The 19,289-nt window shown below is 40.8% G+C and overlaps 1 protein-coding gene across 1 annotated transcript in view; it reads left to right on the forward strand.

Moving 5' to 3' along the window:
* Nucleotides 1-2,551: 2,551 nt before the first annotated feature.
* LOC147679932 (gastrokine-1-like) overlaps nt 2,552-19,289 on the forward strand; it is a 31,531-nt gene continuing 14,793 nt past the window's right edge. The window contains exons 1-4 of the mRNA XM_086943499.1: nt 2,552-2,605; nt 4,134-4,187; nt 14,831-14,941; nt 15,264-15,359. Coding sequence (XP_086799625.1) covers nt 2,588-2,605; nt 4,134-4,187; nt 14,831-14,941; nt 15,264-15,359 — 279 coding nt within the window. The 5' untranslated portion in view covers nt 2,552-2,587. The remainder of the gene's footprint in view (nt 2,606-4,133; nt 4,188-14,830; nt 14,942-15,263; nt 15,360-19,289) is intronic.

Below are 19,289 nucleotides of genomic sequence, written 5' to 3' on the forward strand. Positions count from 1 at the left end.
GTACCAAGAAATCACTGAACAATTCTTGGTGGAAAGTGAACAGAGTGATGACAGGTGGAGTGACCTCCTAAAATAAATTGTTAGGAAGGATGGCTAAACAAAAATAACGTGAGATCAAAATTTTAACCTTTCTATAATGTTTCAGAGCACTTAGAAATTGAAGGCAATGTATTCCTAAAATCTGGGAAGTGTATTCCTCCAAGAGGAGTACAAGAGGTATTTCTAAGGATATCCCACAGGACACATACAGGTATTTTTGCTATGAAACGGCTAATCAGATTTTTTTTATGGTAGCCGGGGACAGCTAGGTTCATTGACCGGGTAGTCAGAGAATGTAATGAGTGTGTATCCAGAGAGAAGATGCTAAAGGTACACACTCCTTCCCTAAAAATAGTTAAATGGCCCGAGGAGCCTTGGCAGAAAGTTGCTTTCGACATATCTGGTCCCTTTACCATTTTGCCTGAGAATTCCTGTTTCGCTTTAGTTATTATTGACTATCACTCTAAATGGTCTGAGGTGAAGATTGTCCCTAAGGCTACCACTAGTGCTGTCATTAGTTTCTTTAAAGAAGTATTTGCGTGTGAAGGATGTCCTGCTACTTTAGTTTCTGATAATGGTGTGCAACTTACATCATCTGAGAAGGGTGTTTTTCACAAAAATTGTGGTATTAAGCATAAGTTTACTTCTCTTTATGAACCACATGAGAAGGGACGGGTTGAGCGCTTCAACAGGGTTCTCAAAAATGTTGTTTCTGATTCTCTCAAACAAGGTAGAAATTGGTTGAGACCCTTGAGGGAACGTTTGTGGATATATCGGATCACTCCACACTCCACCACCGTAGTTAGTCCCTTCAAGTTGCTTAAAGGGAGGTATCCTGCATTCAGTGTATGTCCATGGTGGTTCAGGGAAAAATTCAAGGAGATTATGCATGAGAAGGAATGTGTACATGAGACTGCCAAGTGGGTAGAAGTCAAACAACATAAAACAAAAATATGGCATAACAACAAATGGAAAACTAGAGTGCACAATTTAAAAGTTGGTGATTGGATTAAAGTCCAAAAATCTGGTTTGGTTAATAAGAGATTTAAAAAATTTGGTAAGGCTATGCAAGTCAAGAAAGTTTTTAGCAATATTGTAATTACTCATGATGGGAAAGTATGGTACACCAGAAAGATAGCAAAATGTCCCGTCTATGTGCTTCCACAAACTTATGATTGTTGGAATGATGACCATAGTTCTCATAATCAGTTTATGAGGCAAAATGATGATACAGTAGCCTCAAGGGTTAAAATGAATATCCGTTTGAGAAATGTTCCAAAAAGGTTCAATGATTTTGTTTAGCTATATGTTAGTTTCTTTTCTCTTTCTTTTCATTTTCTGATGATGGGGGTGTGTTACATACTGTGTTCATACATTGTAATCCAGCCAGTATAACATATATGTATTGTTTCTCTTTTTATGCTGTATGTTTTCATGCACATGTGCTCTGTATATCTTTGTGTGGGATTCCACATTCTATATGGATTGTTGTCATCTGTGTTCCACACTGTTGGCTTCAGTTCCCTCTGGAGATCAACCTGGGAAGATGTTTTAGCCATGCTTCCAATAAATCTACTTATCTACTATTTGGACTTATTTACTTTTCAACAGACTTCTCCTTTCATTCAGCAACACACATCTTTGTTTCCCACTTGTCTTATGACTTAAAGCTCTGTCCAAAACCCAGGCACCAAAGACACACCTCATGCTGACCCGTGACCGAAATCAGCTTTCTGTAGTTGTGGCATGACTTCATTTCTGTTGTTTTAAGTGGGGACATTATTCCCCAACACACTCTGAAAAATTGGCAAGTCATCTGAAAAAGTTTGAGAATTATGTTCAAGATCCATGTTGGTAGGCACAGACAGCAATGAACTGATGCCAGTGTGCAACGTGTGCTTATATTTAGCTTCACTCTGTCACTTTTAGGGCAGTATTAAGACACAGCAGAGTTGCAACACACCATAGAATTTGAAGTTAGAAGTATCCATCAAAACGAGGATATCTGAAATACAAATGATAAAAAAGTTACAATTTTTACGCAAATGTCTCAAAGCAAATAGCTTCACTATATTCATGAAGCTCCTACATTTTTGATAGAATTTTGTCTTCACATCCCTGAAGTACCTTGAAGTATAGTGCTCAGGCCATACAAGCACCCAGTACTATCCTGGGCTGATATATTACAAGTAGCTTCAGGATACCTTTTGGTTTCCTAACAAGCCCCAAATGAGTGACTATACTTTCTTCTACTGTTCTAAGCGTTCAAAGGTGAGCACATTTATCAATCACGGAAAAAAAACACTAGATAGTGAGTGGAATATTTGTGTGAAGGTCACTGATATGATTTCTCCTGAAAGACTATATAGTAAATAGATCATAAAACAAATCAATACCTGGCATTGGGGTGGATTTACAAATAATGCTGACTCTTTAGTTTATCGGACGAGCTTCCATCACCTGTTTTTTCCAAGGCTGTATATATAGAAGGCTTTTAGGACACACCTTCGTCACCCAGCTGTCTCACGTTGCTGTACAAGACAATCCCATGAAGATGAAGACTCTGGTAAGCACTGCTGGCTCCCTCACCCTACCTTATCTTATGATATCTAACTAGATGATTGCCCTACCCATTGATCAATATGTGCACGCCTGACACGTGACTGACTGCTCCAACCCTCCTATCATGCATAGGTTTGTATGTAACATTCGGCCTGATACCTTACTGACTGTATCTTACAAGCGTTTCACAGTAGAACCTTCCCAAGCCCCAGTGGGATTTCAGAGATGAGCCATTCATGTGACCCACTCAACTGAGGACTGAACTGGAAACCAGAATTATCCCTATAAAACTTTAACAAAACTGGCCCTCAATACAGGTCGCTGCAGCTAGAATGGGCCAGATGCCCTGGAAGGCTTTTATGAATCATAGCCACCCATCCAGCCTGAACGCATCTCTCTGGCCTGCAGTCAACCTGGAAAATAACAGAGTGGCTAAATGGTCAGTGCATTAGTGATTGTGCCAAAATCCTACTGGTCTCCCTCCGAATAGACTATAACGTCACCAACTACCCCAGGCTTGTTGAGAAATCCTGTGATTTTGTCTTAAACTATCCTGGCTATTTCCAGAGGTGAAAAAGCAAATAAGTAGACTAAGTTGTAGCTACATCTTTCTTCGTCATGTGGTAGCACCCCCTATACATATTTTGGACTATATTTACAAGGCACTTGCACCGCTTTTGTGTCAATTTTTGTGACTCAACGGCAGCGCATAACACTAAATCATACTTATGTGCCAAGCAAAACCCTCTGCGTGGTTGGAATAGCCTCATAAACGTAGAGTAAGGCAAGGCAGCCCAAATTGTTCTGTTGCCTTACTCTGCTCTAAGGAGGTGTAGAATGGGCATTGCGGTGGGTGTCCCATGCAACGGCCATGGATTTTGACATATGCCAAGTTTTACAAGACCTTGCAACTCCCAAGCACACATAGAAGGAGGAAAAAGCCTCCCAGGTCTGTTTTTGTACAGGAAAGTGACTCTTGCAGCTCAAAGACAATCCTGCATGCAATGCAGACACTCTTGCTCCGTGGGGTTACCAAATCATATTTTCATGGGCATTGCAGTGGGTGTTCCCACGCAACACCCATGGATTTTGACCAGATTTTCAAGACCATGTAACCCTAGGGATTCACCAAAACATTACGCCTCCCCAAGAGAGGTACAACAAGGAAAAATAACTTTATTTTCCCTTGTTTTTCCTCTTTCTATGTGTGCTACATTCTGCAAAGAAAGAGAAAAAAGCCTCCCAGAATTATTTTTGTGAAGGAACATGCCCTTTCCTTCAGAAAAACAATCCTGCATGCAAAGCAGGTACCTTAGCATCGCTGGTGCAAGGGTGCCTGCGTTGGCGTTAGGCTGCCGAAACGGCCCCATCGATACACTGCATTTCTGCCCTTTCAATTTGATGCAGGCCAGAGCAGTAAGGTGACTTGCGGTGCTGCCTTGCACCAAACCACCATAAATATGCCCTTGAGTCATTAACTACAGATTGCATGGGTTACTACACATCTCACATATTTAACTTTTTCATTGTAGATCCTGGCCATTACTCTTCTGGGTGTCTTCCAGACAGAGGCAGCCCCAAATGAGGTAAGTCACCTTGCGAATATGTTGTTTGTGAGAAATGGCGATCATCCATTAGACAAATTCAATGATTGTAGACGGCGCAATCCCAAATGAAGATTTTCAGAGGACCAGGAAAATTCACTTTTTACTATTCAGGTGCTCCCTTTCACCTCCTTTATTGAGGACTTGTTTTTGCAATGTAGCTCCTTCTCCTGGTTATTTGTGTTGCCTCAAAAAGCAGCTGCTTGCAGTGGCCGTAAGTAGCACTGGCCCAAGCCACCATGATCTGACTCTGTCACTAAGTCACTGTCCTTCTGTACTTTTATCTCTCTCTGTATCTCTCTCTCTTTCTCTCTCTCTCTCACATTATGGATCTTTCAGGCTTGGCTCAATGACCTAGCAACAGGCCCTATCAGGGGTTGGCTGGAAGGCAGAAGGCATCTGATGTGTCAGATCCAACTTAATATTTTTTTGAGCCGCTTGATGACACAAAGACTTAAAAGTGCTAAAAAATACAACAGGCATAGAAGGCTTACTGGACTGTCGCCCCAATGGTTATAATGAAAGTTTTAGGAATTTTATAAATGTATTATTTCAGGAACATTTGATGTTAACTGTGCGCATTTTAAACTTACAAAATACTCTAACACATATTTAAGTGGAGTCATTCATTTGTAAAGTGCACACAGCAAAACATAATTGCTTCTTGACACTAGAGGAAATAAACATCTTGGTTACAATGATGTGCTGAGATCATGCATGGTTGGTTGTGTATAGTTGAATATGTAAATGCACAGGGGCCAATTCACAAAAGTAACTTTACGGTGGTCTATTTACTCACATGTATATTTACTAGTATAGTACTCATGTTCGTATGTGTAACTCTGTACCTTATTGCTGTTCACCCTTCCTAAAAATGTAGAATTATTTCTAGGTGTAGACTTGCACATATCCACACCTTGAGTTCAGGGAGTGGAGCCTCGTAAAACAGGATTTACATGTGTTAAGTTACTACAAGTGGCATAGGTCTATGAATTGGAAAGTATAGGGAAAATTATAATTATTATTATTTTTTAATTTTCAAAACAATTATAATTTTGTAATATATATTATGAATGTAATTTCAAAACGTATTATTGACTTAGAGCTAAGAAATTAGAAAGCAACAGCACATTAACTTATCAAATTTAATATGCACTAAATGATAATTAAAATATTACAAATTAAATTATGAATATATATTTTTTTTAATCCCACATTTACTTACATTTTTATTTTTTATTTAAAATGCAGACCAACATTAAGTTTGTTTAATATGCAGCACATTTGTTAAAATGTTTCTTGAAAGCTACATTTTTTTTACAAAATGAAGTGAAAAGTAGTAATAGTAGTAAAAACTTTATATCGACCATTCAGGCCATAAAAGTACATGGAGGACAAAACCCACAATCTGACATACAAATGTACAATATATGCGCTTCCATATTATATGCACTGTTTAAAAGTACAAACTTACAAGTTCAGTTTCCTAAAAAGGTGCAAAACAGTCATTGTCATTGCACTCTTCTCTAAAAAGAACATCGGGTTTTGTCAAATAAATCCTCGCCTAATGTTGGTTTTAAAGTCTTCTCCTAGTATGCCACATGGCATTTAAAAACTGAGATACTGCAAATACGATTGAAGGATCAGTATCATATTTTAGAACTCTAAAAGCCTCTGTACAACGTGTAAACCCTGGATTTTTGCATATTTGGATTATCCAAAGTTTGCGGGATGGCACATAGGCCGGGCAAAACAACAATACATGCAGATTAGTTTCAGCCATTGTTTTACAACTGGGACACATACTTGAGTTCTCGGGAGCCCATGAACTGGTGTACGCAGCCATAGGTAAATTCCCCAATCTAATTTGCAAATACAATTTCCTAGCCATAGGTGGCTGGATTGCATCTAAAAAGGGTTCCTTCATGTACACCTCTTTGACTTGTAAGAACTCCATTATCAGCCTGCCCTCTTTAACGCTCTGCTGTAGAGACAGCAGATTGAATTGCCTGAAATTTTCTACAAGATCCACCCTAGATGTCGTGGGGCAGGATGACTCAGGAGACAACCATAGCTCTGACCTCCCAAGCCTGTTCAGAAGACTCGTAATATGGGCCAGCCATGGTATTCTGTTGGGATTAAGTCTAGGGAGGAGATCCTTCAGCTCCTTTTAGTACGGGTTCATCTCGGGGGTTGTCCATAACCTCCTCCAAAATGTCAAGGGCCTGAGGGCAATCTCTTTGTTGAATGGCCTCATGCCCAAGTCCAAGCGGAGGGGAACTAGAGGAATACTGCTTGGTAGACCTATGAGCTGTCTCATGAAGTTGTTTTCTAGCTTTATGAGGTCCATAGAGGAACTATGCCCCCAAAGTTCTGCCCCATATAATGTTGTCCCTCTTGCTTGGGCTCCATACATCTCCACTACAGGGGCTGCTGGCTTGAAAACGGATGTTCTCTACATTTTCATTATCCCCCTGCTGTCTGAGTAAGCCTGAGCCGTGCTTTAGTCATCTGGGGGCCCCAGTCAAATTGTTCAGACAATGTGATGCCCAAATAGTCAAAGGTCCTAACTTTGTCAAGGATGGTACCATTATGGGAGGGGTTTGGGCATGAGGTTTTTGGAGGGTTAAAGACCATACATTTGGTCTTAGATAGATTAATCTCCAAACATCTCATGTTACAAAACTGTGCAAACCCATCCAAGTTGCGTTGAATGCCTAGGGGGGGCTTGGACAATAACAAAGTATCGTCTGCAAACATCAGCGCAAGTATCCTCCCGGTGGCAAGCTTTGAGGCATCGATGTCTTTTATATTGTTTAACCCCTTCCATGCTCATGACAAGGTCAACTCGTCATGGGCGTTACCTGCGCTGTGCTTATGACGAGTTGACCTTGTCATGATTCTATAGTATTCAAACATCATCCGCACAGGAGGGGAAACCCCTAGCAGCCAAGGTGTTAAGAAGGCAATGAGCCCTTTGATGTACAGACAAAATAATGTGGGGGCTGGTACACATCCCTGTCTGACCCACTTTCTGACAGGGAAGTGCAAGGAGAGTTCCCCATGTTTTCCACATCTAACCTGTGCATAGTTATCTGTATGAAACTTCACCAGCACATTGAGGAGGTATGGGGGAATGCCAAGCTCCCCAAGCACCGCCCACAACTTCTTCCTTGGCACAAGGTCGAAGGCCGACTTCAGATCAACGAATATAAGATAGAGGCTGCCACCCTCCATCATCACCGTTTTCCAGAAAAGTAGCTGAAGTCTGAATATCTGGTCCATGGTTGATATACGTGATCTGAAGCCAGCCTGGTAGGGGCTCAAAATTCCCTGCTCCTCCATCCACGCCTGAATGCGGACCAATAGAACCCTGTCCATCAGCTTTTGGGTGTTATCAATTAGGCTGATTGCCTGTAGTTGGTAGGTAAAAGAGGGCAACCCTTTTTAAATATGGGTACATATCTCCAGGTGTCTGGGGGGTTCATCCCCTTCAAGATAGCATTGAATAGGACACACAGATAAAGGGTCCAAACAATGGGCTCTTCCCAAAACAAATCGCCCGGGAGTTTGTCTAGACCCGGTGCTTTGTTGGGTAATAAGTTAATTAACGCACCTTGAACCTCCATCAATGAAATGTCCCCGTCTCCCTCCTGCCAGTTCTCCATGATGTTGCTCGAAAAGTAATTATATTATTCAATTTCAAAATAAAATAATAAATTAAAAACGATATATACATATAGCTTTTAACACTTTATATAAATATATCTTTATTTCTCTCTTCACATATGCACATATATGTGTGTATTTGTATAAAGATATATAAAAATGCTAAAGTGAGTAACGCTGTAGTTTGGTGACAATTTCAGTGACAACGTAACTTGTTAAATGAACAAATCCACTGAAATTCACCAGTTATACATATTTCAAGTAACTATAACTCACGCCCTAAGGTAACTATAACATGCGCCCCCCCATGCATAGTTCTCCCACCAATAATTTCATTGCAAATGTTGCAGTGATATTATCAATGATATCTTAGAAGATGTAATACATGGAATAATGAGCATTGCACAGTGAGGGCACATGTTATAGTTACTTTCAATAATTATAACTGGTGACTTTCAGAGATTTTGTTCAAAGATTACATTGTCACTAAAATTCTCATCTAACTGTAACGTTACTTTAACCTTTAGTTTTTCAGTGAATTACTAGGGTTTTTTTAAAAGTAAAGTTATCTTTTTGACCATACTTAAAACCAACCCCCTGCTGTGCACCCAGCTGCTACCTCTCTGCAGGCAGCAAACCTCCGCCACATGCAGCCTTTGGCCATGCCATGTGGTTAACCCCAGTGGCCCAGAAGCCACCCCTACACTGGGCATAATCTTTGGTATGTGCAGCATAGGGTTGGCCTTTGGGCCACAGGGACCCCATTCCGAGAAGCATTTTTTAAAAGGGAAGGGGACGCATGAGCCACCTCCCACGCCAATAGTAACCTCGGAAACCCCATCGGCAAGGGCCAAAACAGATATGCTAAGGAGAGTGGGGCGTGCAGCCCTATCTTGTGCCACAATAAGCCAAATTCAAATAAAAAGTGGTGTGGGGGCCGCATGGCCACCATCCGCAAGTATTTTATGGCCCCAGGACCCCGTCTCCCGAGGCCTTTCCAAATTATAGTTGGATGCCTGGTACCCACCCGGAGTGCTCATCAAGTAGCAAGTTGGAAGCTGAGAGGCTCCAGCCAACTCTCCACATTGTGCCGGAGCCATCATTGCTCCTGTCCAGAGGGAGCAGCTATTTATGCCTACTCCAATGAGGGCATGATCAATACTGATTCTATACTCACAAGAGTGGAGGCAGAGAAACAAAGACCTGCTCCCACCTGGCAGGAGAGTGTTTTAAATGTCCCACTGGCTAAGAGCAGAAATGCCTTCCCTGTCTGTGCTGCTGCACTGATGTGGGCATGGTAACTACTCTTTCCTGGAAGTGGGCGCCCAGGACAGAGTCATTGAGCTGGCCCCATTGGATGGGGTATCTTGTGCCTTTTAAGGCTTGGGGCAGCGTGGGGGATGAGTTCCAATGCCCTTAGAGGCTCAGGGAGTGGGTCTGAGTGGCTCCTCTTCCTTTGTTGGTTTTGGCCCCAGGGGACGGAGTCCTACGGGCATAATAAGGCTCCAGGAGGGATATCGTGCACCACCTCCCTTCATTTTATACGTTGGCCCTGGGAAATGGGGTCCTGAGGGCCTCCCAGAGGCTTGGAAATGGGGCCACACATCACCATCCCCTAACTATATATTTTTCACCACTGCCCCGGACCCTGACCCACACTGTAATTTTTCTTTGAAAAGAAACATGAAAGCTTGTGCTTTTTCAAACAGTTTTGCTGTGGATTTGGTGAACCTCTGCAAATTCCCAGTATAATCTAAAACAAACATTTTTGGCACCAGGCCTAGGGGGTCAGGGGGTCCCTGCTCTGTCCCCTTGTGTCTTTTCTTCATGTTTTTTTTTAAGACTCACAATTGAATCCCAAATCCTAAGATGGCTGCCACCACATCGTTGTTGATATGGTGGCAGCCAATCTGATCTGTTCAAGACATCTGTCGCTTCTGCAGATTCTCCGTGGCATGATAAACACAAAGTTTATAAATATTAATTGCTCAAACGTTACTGAAAGGATTTACACCAAATCACAAAATGTACTCTTTCTGAACAAAGAAATAGCTTGATGTAAATTGTTCAGCGGTATGGGCTGTATCTAAAATTCATATGGAAAATTGAATGGGGAAAACTTATTTTTGCTTCCCCCCTTATTCTCGGCCTCCGATTAAGGGATTACTCTTAAAACGCTCTAGGATTGAGTTTAGGTGTATTATTATTAAAACAAATTATGAGGGTTCGTGAAGATTCGTCAAATCCGTCAAAGAAATAAGCAAACCAAAAAATGTATTTCCAATGGAAACACTATCCTCACTCTAACTACCCATACCCGCTGCTATATATATATTTTTTTTTTACTGACTAAACCCCAATGTTAAAGTGACATTATAGTATGATGAAATTGTCAGTTAAAATATTACATTACAAACTAAAAAAAAAACATTGAAATTGGCCATTTATAGTTAACTGAAGAAACTATAAATTCTGCCCCCATGCACAGTGTTGTTATCAATGATGTAATTTCATATCTTTCATTAATGTTGGCAATGATGTCATAGAACATATCATGAGTGATGTAATGTGCATGTAAAAAGCAGTGCAAGGCGAGGGTACAAGTTAAAGTTACATCAGTTAACTAAAACTGGTGAATTTCAGTAGGTTTTTAGCTTACTTTGTAACATTTTAAATGACAATTTCACATAACTATATTTTCACTTTAACCTTTGCTTTTTGGGTGAATTTTCTTTTTGTTAATGTAAACAAAGATATTACTATCATATCTAATTACAATGCCACATTATCATTTGCTTCTTTCTGTGAAATTCTACATTTCTTTAATGTAAAGTAAGATGTTATTACCATTCTCAACTAGGGCTACCCCTCAGCTGCACATGGGCTGGGCCCTACGCCCAACCCTCCCATAGACAGCAACCCTCCAACCCTCTACTGCACACATAGCCCTGGGCTGTGCATATTGTGGGGGTTGGCCACAGGCCCTGCCCCAACACCCTGTGAGTGGCCAACCCCTCGCTAAGCATAAACTCCAGCCCAACCCTAGTGGGTTGCCGACCCCTGCAGAGAATGGTCAAATGGCCAGCCACTGCAAGCAACGCACCAAGGGTAGCCAGCACCTGCTGGTTGGAGTTTTTATTCTTTCTTTTTTGCTAATGCAGGACTCTCGTGGGAACACACAGGGCTGTGCGGAGTCCCACAGGAGTCTTGTGGGATTGTCAAAGTAATTTTTATTTAATGTAAATTATGGCTCCAGGGTGCCCTCTAAAATTCTCCCCAAGGGCTAGGAAGTCAGGATATTCCAACCCTGCCCTCTTATGTCGCTTGCCTTAGGGGTTGAGTTCCCGGGTCCTATAATGACTGGTACATTTTTGTCTGTTGAGGCTAGCCAATCACATTGATGGGTCCCCTGGGACCTAGGCATAACTGGTGAATCAAATTGCATTTTTCTCAGTGCTGGTGTCCCACAGAAGTACCTGGTGAGTACTGTGTTGCTAGATATCTATAAAGTTGCGACCATAATTTTTCAAAAAACAGCTTACACCAATTCACAAAAAGCACATTTTCTGTATCAAGATCTAGATTTCTTCCAAATTTTGGGTAATTTTGTTCAGCCATTATGGTTTTAGTTCTGTGTAAAATTCCTATTGGAAACTGCATAGGGAAAACCCATTTTTGAGACCCCCTCCCCTTTTCCTTGGCCCACTTGACAAATTCTCCTTGAAACTTTCCAGGAAAGAACTGAGGTGGATCTTTTTTTCTTTTGAAATGTTTTGTAGTGGAGATCATTTGCTGGGAAAGCTCCTATTGAAGCAGCTGGAGCACATTCAGCAGAAAAAATACACAATGCCAGCTGACTGTCATATTAAGCCATTGCTTTGTATTTTATAAACCATCCATAGAGCTGGCATTTATTTTGGAAATACAGACAATGATTTCTGATGACACCCAGGGAGTTTTCTTCATGTGCGTATGGCCATTAATCATTTCCATGCTTATTACCCTCTTGCCTTTCATGGCGGTCCCGGACAGGACAAAATATGCTTTAGAGGAACTGTATTAAATAGGGTGGACCTTCTCGTGCACTGACCTCTGTGTCCATGTGCCAGGTGGGCTGCAGAGAAGAGAGTTCATGGATGCAGCTGCGGCACTGCCAACCAGGCAAACTTCCCTCCTATAAATGAGGCAGAAGAAGCACCAATTGGAGCGATTCACTTATCCCACTAATATCTGAATGACCCCCTCAACCTCTAGACAGCAAAGCAATCCCTCAGACACACAGATCCAATTATAGGGACTGAGTTCCTGTAGGAAAGCTATCCCTAAGGTTACACACATCTTTCAGACTTAAACAGGTCTCTAAACTTTCATTCCGGTTACAGATATCATACATGTTCAGGCATCTAACAGAAAAGCTATTTTTCAGTGTAGAATGATACTGCAGGCATCAGGCAGCAAATATATTACCCAATGTATAAAGATCTAACAACCTAAAAACTCATATATAAAAATGATCAATTATATTACCAAGAGTTTACAGATAACTCCTTTTTGGCTAAGCATATCTTACAAATATAACATTAAGCTGGTTGACTCTATTAATACCCATCCACCCGATTGTGCTCTAAGTGAGCAAGTCTGACCCTTTCGGTAGTATGCACAAGTGTTCATAAATGAGGAAGAGAGCTTTGCGTCAAGTTTTCAAGATATTAAATTCTCTTCAGGTAATGCAACTGAGGGCAGGAGAAGACGTGAAGAGGATGTCTAACATTTTGAGGAAATGGATCTCTTGTTCTGCACAGATTTTCCTTGAACTCAAAGGCACAGAACACTCAGCAGCAGCAAACATGTTGCAGAAACAGCAATATTTTGTCAAAACCAATGCAAACCTCCACTGTCTGTCTGTCTGTCCACTCTTGCATTGGAAACAACCTTCACAACTCAGTAATTACATCGCACTACCTTTACAACGCAGTCATTACAACTCAGCATCCTTTATATCGCATGCCATTACAATGCAGCCATTACATCGCATGTCACTACAACGCATGTCATTACAACGCAATCTAAGGTAAGTAAGGGGAATAGTAATTTTTACCCCTACACTATCCAACACTTACCCCACTGTTGCACTCAGTGGAGTGGAAATAGTAATTTTGACCCCTACGCTATCCAACGCTTTCCCTACTGTTGCACGCAGTGGAGTGGGAATAGTAATTTTTACCCTTACACTATCCACACTTACCCCACTGTTGCACTCACAGGAGTGGGAATAGTAATTTTGACCCCTACACTATCCAACACTTGTCCTCCTGTTGCACTCACTAGAGTGGGAATAGTAATTGTTACCCCTACACTATCCAACACTTACCCAACTGTACACCTAAAAGTAATATGCGTTGTAATGGTGTGCGTTGTAATGGTAAGCATTGTAATGGCATGAGTTGTAAATGTAGTTTGTAAAAATCCGTTGTGATGGCATGCGATGTAAAACCATGCATTGTAAAGGATGTTGCGATGAAAAAACTGCGTCATAAAGGCATGCATTGTAAATGTTTGCATTGTAACAACATCCATTCCTCTTGCACATATCATCATGATACAGCTTTTGGATTCCAATCTTTGTAAGATAATTCCCTAAACCATTCCTAGAAGGAAGGCGATTGCTTGTAATTATTCTGTTGTAACCGTCCAGTAGATCAGCTAAGTGACATGAGTTCAATGTTAAGTTTCATTTTTATCAAAAAATGCATTAAATCTGCAAAACAATTCAGTTAACTTCTTTTACGCAGTGACTGATGAAATGCGAAATAAAAAGTGAGTTTGCTGTCCTTAGCTGTTTACAGTAGGAATTGGGTGAAATAAAGAATACACGCACTTTCACTTAGTTATTTTAGAGTGCTATTTTTAATTTGTAGAATATGTAACTTGTATCCTGGTTCGAGCACCTCAGTATTGATGTAAACTAACAGCCTTTTTTTTTTGTTTTTTGAGAGCCAACCTTTCATGTTCAGTACACAGAGAGTAGGTTGTAATTTAACCCCCTTGAAAATATTGTCTTTCTTAGGTGAGTCCCCTTCAGCCATTGGATGTGAATATATTGTCAATCAGAGTGTAAATCCTCAACTCATGCTATTGCCTGGTTACATACTTCTGCGTCCTAGAAAGTGAGTCCATTAGAATGCAGTAGGATCTATTTAGCCCTTGAAAAGTGCACCCAACCATCAAACGTTATGCCAAATTCAATAATTTAACATATTCATGAATTGTATGAAAAACAAATAATTTTTGCTTCAGATTTTGACTACAAGGCAAATGAGTTGCTAGGATCGCCATTCGAGGAACAACTTTTTGTCAGTCCCAGCACCCATGTTCACAAGTTGGTCCACCAATAAGATTCAAGGCACCTAGCAACTCCATTTGATGTTGGCAAGGCCAACATGTCTGTCTTACAACTGAAAATGCCAGCCTGTCCTATTAGCTTTGTAAGGCCCTCTACGACCTAGGGCCCGAATGCCTCAACACACGACTGTCCTTCTACACCCCCACCCGCCAACTACGATCGTCCAATCAAGCCCTCGCCGCAATTCCGCGCATCCATAGATCCACCATGGGGGGAAGATCCTTCTCCTACTTAGCAGCCAAAACCTGGAATTCTCTCCCCACCCACCTCCGCCTTACACAGAACCACCTCTCCTACAGAAAGCAGCTAAAAACCTGGCTATTCGACAAGTAAGCACCCACCCTCCCTCAAGCGCCTTGAGACCCTCTGGGTGAGTAGTGCGCTATACAAATTTCTGAACTTGAACTTGTGTGAACTGCTGTAACTATCACATGTATTGACCTGAAGGCATCACTTTGACATGGAGAGGTCGCTTCTGTGTATTATACTTCTGATGCAATACAATGTATGGTATTTCCCCTGGGGGCACTGACACAACATATTCTGTCCACAGGCTGTTAGAATCACCAACCCTTCATGGAGAGTCGACAAAGAGAACAATGTCGTTAGCGTCAGCCACAACCTCGGATGGCAGTCGTGGGATGCTGTCCTGGACTACAAGACGGTACGTGTGCCAGATGGTGCTACATGGGGATCTGTCAGAGGATGAATGGCCATAACATACATGATAATATCCTCGAATTGGGAGGGCGATGCAAGCATTTTTAAGCCAAATGTATCTTTCTTTTAGCTTTTCCAACAGAAAACATTCCTCATGTTCAATGCAAGTAGTGGGGGAATTAAGTTCCTCTACTTTTTTTCTAGGTTGCCACTTATCTAATCCTAGTTGTAGAACTATAGGCTATACAGTAATATGTATATTCCGTACTGACCACTGTCTCACAGAAAAGCTAGTGTGATGTCATTTGTGTGTTTTTGCTTTCCAGGGCTTTATCGCCACCAGAATCTTCTCCAGGAAGGCCTGCGTTGTGACCCCGCTGAGCAAAACTGAATTCCCAAGTGCCGAGCTATTCCCTGAGCAGGTAAGGAAGGGCAGAATCTTGATGGTTGTACGAGCAGCTTCTACAGGTGTCTTGTGTGCTGGACGAGCAATGGGAGTGGCCTTGCGCATCATCAGAGGTGTCCTTAGTTATAACCTCCTGACATGGTCAGGCCAAATGATGTTGTTCTTTTATTCTTCATCATTCAGCTGACATGTGTTCCACTCTTGCCAAGAAGTTGTTAACTTTAACCAGGTCTCGAATTTCGTTCAAAATGAAAGTTAATGTCAAGATGGTAAATAGATGCCTTTGTGGCTTTGTTGTAGGCCACATAACCCATTGGCCAATGGGTAGTTGGAATGTCATGTCTGTCACCTCAGTATGAGCAGACTGGCACAACATCGACTTTTATTTTGAGCTTTCTTGAAGCCCTGATTAAGCTCAGTGTCTTCCTGGCTGCAAAGAAACTCGTGTCAGGTGAGTGTTTACATTATTAAGAAGATTATAAGAAAAACAAATGATGTGCATTGACGTTGATGGGATTATATTCCTAAAAACCTCTCTAATCTTGCTCTGAACTACTCATGATTCTTGTCTTGAAGTAAAATCTGGGTGCGAGGTCAAACCTATAGGCAACCTAAATAGCACCCAATCAATATTAGATATCTATCTACAAAGCTATTGGAAACTGCCCAGCCAACTAATTGCTGTTAGCTTCCCTATTTTCCTTTTGGACTGGAGGTGTTGAGAGAGACTACTGGGTGCAGTAGATAAACTTTCCTTATTGATCAATTTACCTCTGATTAGCAACCTGTATCTCTGCTGGTCAAGGCAATCCTGTTCAGCAGCAGTCATATACAATGATTTTTTAAATGTATTTATAAAAATTTGTAGTATACAAAAAGACAAAACAATCACCACAAGGCACAAATAAGCACAAAACACATGAGGAATGTGCAGAACTGAAATTTGTATATGTGACTGTTTAGCAGTGTTAGTCAGTCAAGACCAATAGTGTGGCTTTCAGGATTTTCATGAAGACAATTAGTGTTGAAAGGACCTGATGTGGGCTACAGGTTGTTTTGTGGCAGAGAGCGTGGGCTAACAGGGCTTGCTGGGGACGTAGTGGGTCATTTTAGTGTCGAGTTGGAGGACATAATATTTCAACAAGGGAGAGCCAAGGATCACTGGGGACCGGGGTAATAACTATAACAAAACGCACACTAGTCCCTAGTACCAATACTTTATTTCAAAGAACCAAATGGTGAATAACATGCATTCAAAGGAGTTTATGAAAAACAGACACATAGCGGCACAGCGAATATGGGTGCAAAATAAATGTCTTTGGTGCTCTTGTTTTTTGTCAGAGTTGCAGGTCATGGCTTTGCTCACTAGGTAATTGCCAATCAGTCACACGATCCAGAATGTATTCCACTTTTGCACTTTAGACAATGGAATATGTGGAGGATGGGATCAATGTGAGCTGCATTTTTTAGTCCAAACCAATTATGGCAGACGCAGGATGAATCTTCTGCAGTCTGGAGCTGGTAGTCGCTGAGGCTCCATGTAAGACATAAAAATCATCTGTTTTCAAGTTAATTAATGGACTTAAAGCTGCTGCACAGAGTTTGGGCGTGGAGGAGGGAGAAGTTTTATCAGTTGTTTTAACGGGAAGAATGCACTTTTGGTATTAATACTGCAGTAAGGTGACTTGCTCTGGTCACTGCTGAATTAGACTCCAGGGGCAGTGAAGTAGTGGTCTTTTAGGCGGGTAGCAACATCTTCAATAGGAACAAAGGAGTACACAGTACAAAATACAGCATGTTTCATCGCAAGAGTACTGCTTAAATTGGAGGTCACAATTTAACCTTGAGAGTGGGGGCACAGCAATTACTCAAGGAAAAAAAACTGTAATGTAAAGTGTTGCATTAATATTTAGAAGTGCTTCCTAGAATAACTGAGGTCGACTAAACAGCGAATAAATTCAAAAAAGCCTGGAGCAGAAAACAGGGCAGAAAAATATTGAGGAAGCTGGACAAAGACTTGACATCATGTCTGTGATGTCATTCTACCTGACGTTTGTCTTCTAACCAACATTTTTCAAATAATTGTAGCCAGAATATGTTGCAAAGGTATATTTATATTTTTTTCACTGAAAAAAACAAAGGTTAAAGTGAGGTTATAGTGAGGTCTGGTAATAATATTTTCTTTATGTTACACGACCATATTTAGATATTTTATCACATTCGATAGAATATCCGTATTTGTGTTTTTCCAAATTATAAGAGTAACATTTGTAGCCCTCCAGTGGGCATTAATGTCTATTTAAATATGTACTGAAATCCTCATTTTCATTTCATTCTGTATTATTTAATGAAGAAGATATTATGCCTAGTTTGTCTATTGTCAACCATTTTATTATGCCTAGACAAACTAGGCATAATACCTTCTTCATTAAATAATACAGAATGAAATGAAAATGAGGATTTCAGTACATATTTAAATAGACATTAATACCCACTGGAGGGCTACAAATGTTACTCTTATAATTTGGAAAAACACAAATACGGATATTCTATCGAATTCTATGAAATATCTAAATATGGTCGTGTAACGGCCTCTTTTAAGAAACATGGATGTCACCTAATCAAATAGATTACGTTATAATACTACACATGAAATGATATAAAAAATAGATACCAATTGGTGACTAAAATATACCAGTTTTGTAAACTTGAGTTTATTTAGTCAAATGATGCGAAAAAACTACATTTCCCAAGTAAATTCAGGTATCATGAAACAGGAAGTGATGCATTGTGAACAGAATGTTTGGCGGGGCCTCCGTAGAAATAGGAGGGACTCAATATCATCATTGCATTAACCGTGAGCAAGCTACATGTTTGCAGCGAAGCGCGTCGGAATTAATTGCTGATACGCTGGAAACAACTGCGAAATAAATCTTTGGGAAAAGAAAGAACTTTGTGAGTGCGTACTCAATTCTTCTATCGAAGAGGTGTGTGAAATAAATGAAGGCTTGGTTCTGCTGAGGAGTACGGCACCGGAGACGGGAGCGCCAGGGGTCTGCAAATTGAGAGCCGATTCGGTGAATACATATATATATATATATATTTTTTTTTTTTTTTGGGATTGGGAGATTCAACCTACACAGACTCTGGAGGACTGTGGTATTATTCAACAAGGTTGCAAAAGTGGAATGACTATCAAATCCAAAACGAATCCGAGGACACCACACGATGGAATAGACACTTTCCAGGAAATGGTCATTGAGGAATTAAATATCTCCAAATTGAGAGTTTTAATACCAGCAGGAAAAATTTGAGCAAGGAGGAATGGGCAGTAATTCAGAAATTGAAAGAAGATGACAATATAATCATCAAACCCAGTGATAAAGGGGGCAATATTGTCATTCTAAAACGCGGACAATATGAGGATGAGGCCCTATCCCAATTAAATAATAAAGAACACTATGTGGAGATAAAACGTGCGAAATACACTGAAAGCATAAAAGCATTCAATGACCTAATCAATGATTGGAAGGATAAAGGCATCCTTGATTTCAAAGACTGGAAAAACCTAAAATGTGACTACCCACAAATTGCGACATTCTATCACCTGCCAAAGGTGCACAAGAGCAAAATTTGGCCTCCAGGCAGACCCATCGTATCTGCCAAAGACAGCTTATTGGAAAAGACATTGAGCTACATCGATAGCTTCATTGCCCCTTTCGTGAAGGATCTCAGTTCGTATCTTAAGGATACGAAGGACTTTTTGAGAATCGTGCAGGATGTGGTTTGGGAAGAAGATATGATCCTTATCACTTTGGACATTGCCAGCTTATACACATCCATCAAACACGAAGATGGACTAATGGCAATGAAAAGCTTCCTTGAATTAAGACCTATCAAGTATCGAAGCCATAACAAAATGTTATTGGAACTCACGAACTTCTGT

This window comes from Lissotriton vulgaris, chromosome 11, assembly GCF_964263255.1.
Source record: "Lissotriton vulgaris chromosome 11, aLisVul1.2, whole genome shotgun sequence".
Lineage (NCBI taxonomy): Eukaryota > Metazoa > Chordata > Amphibia > Caudata > Salamandridae > Lissotriton > Lissotriton vulgaris.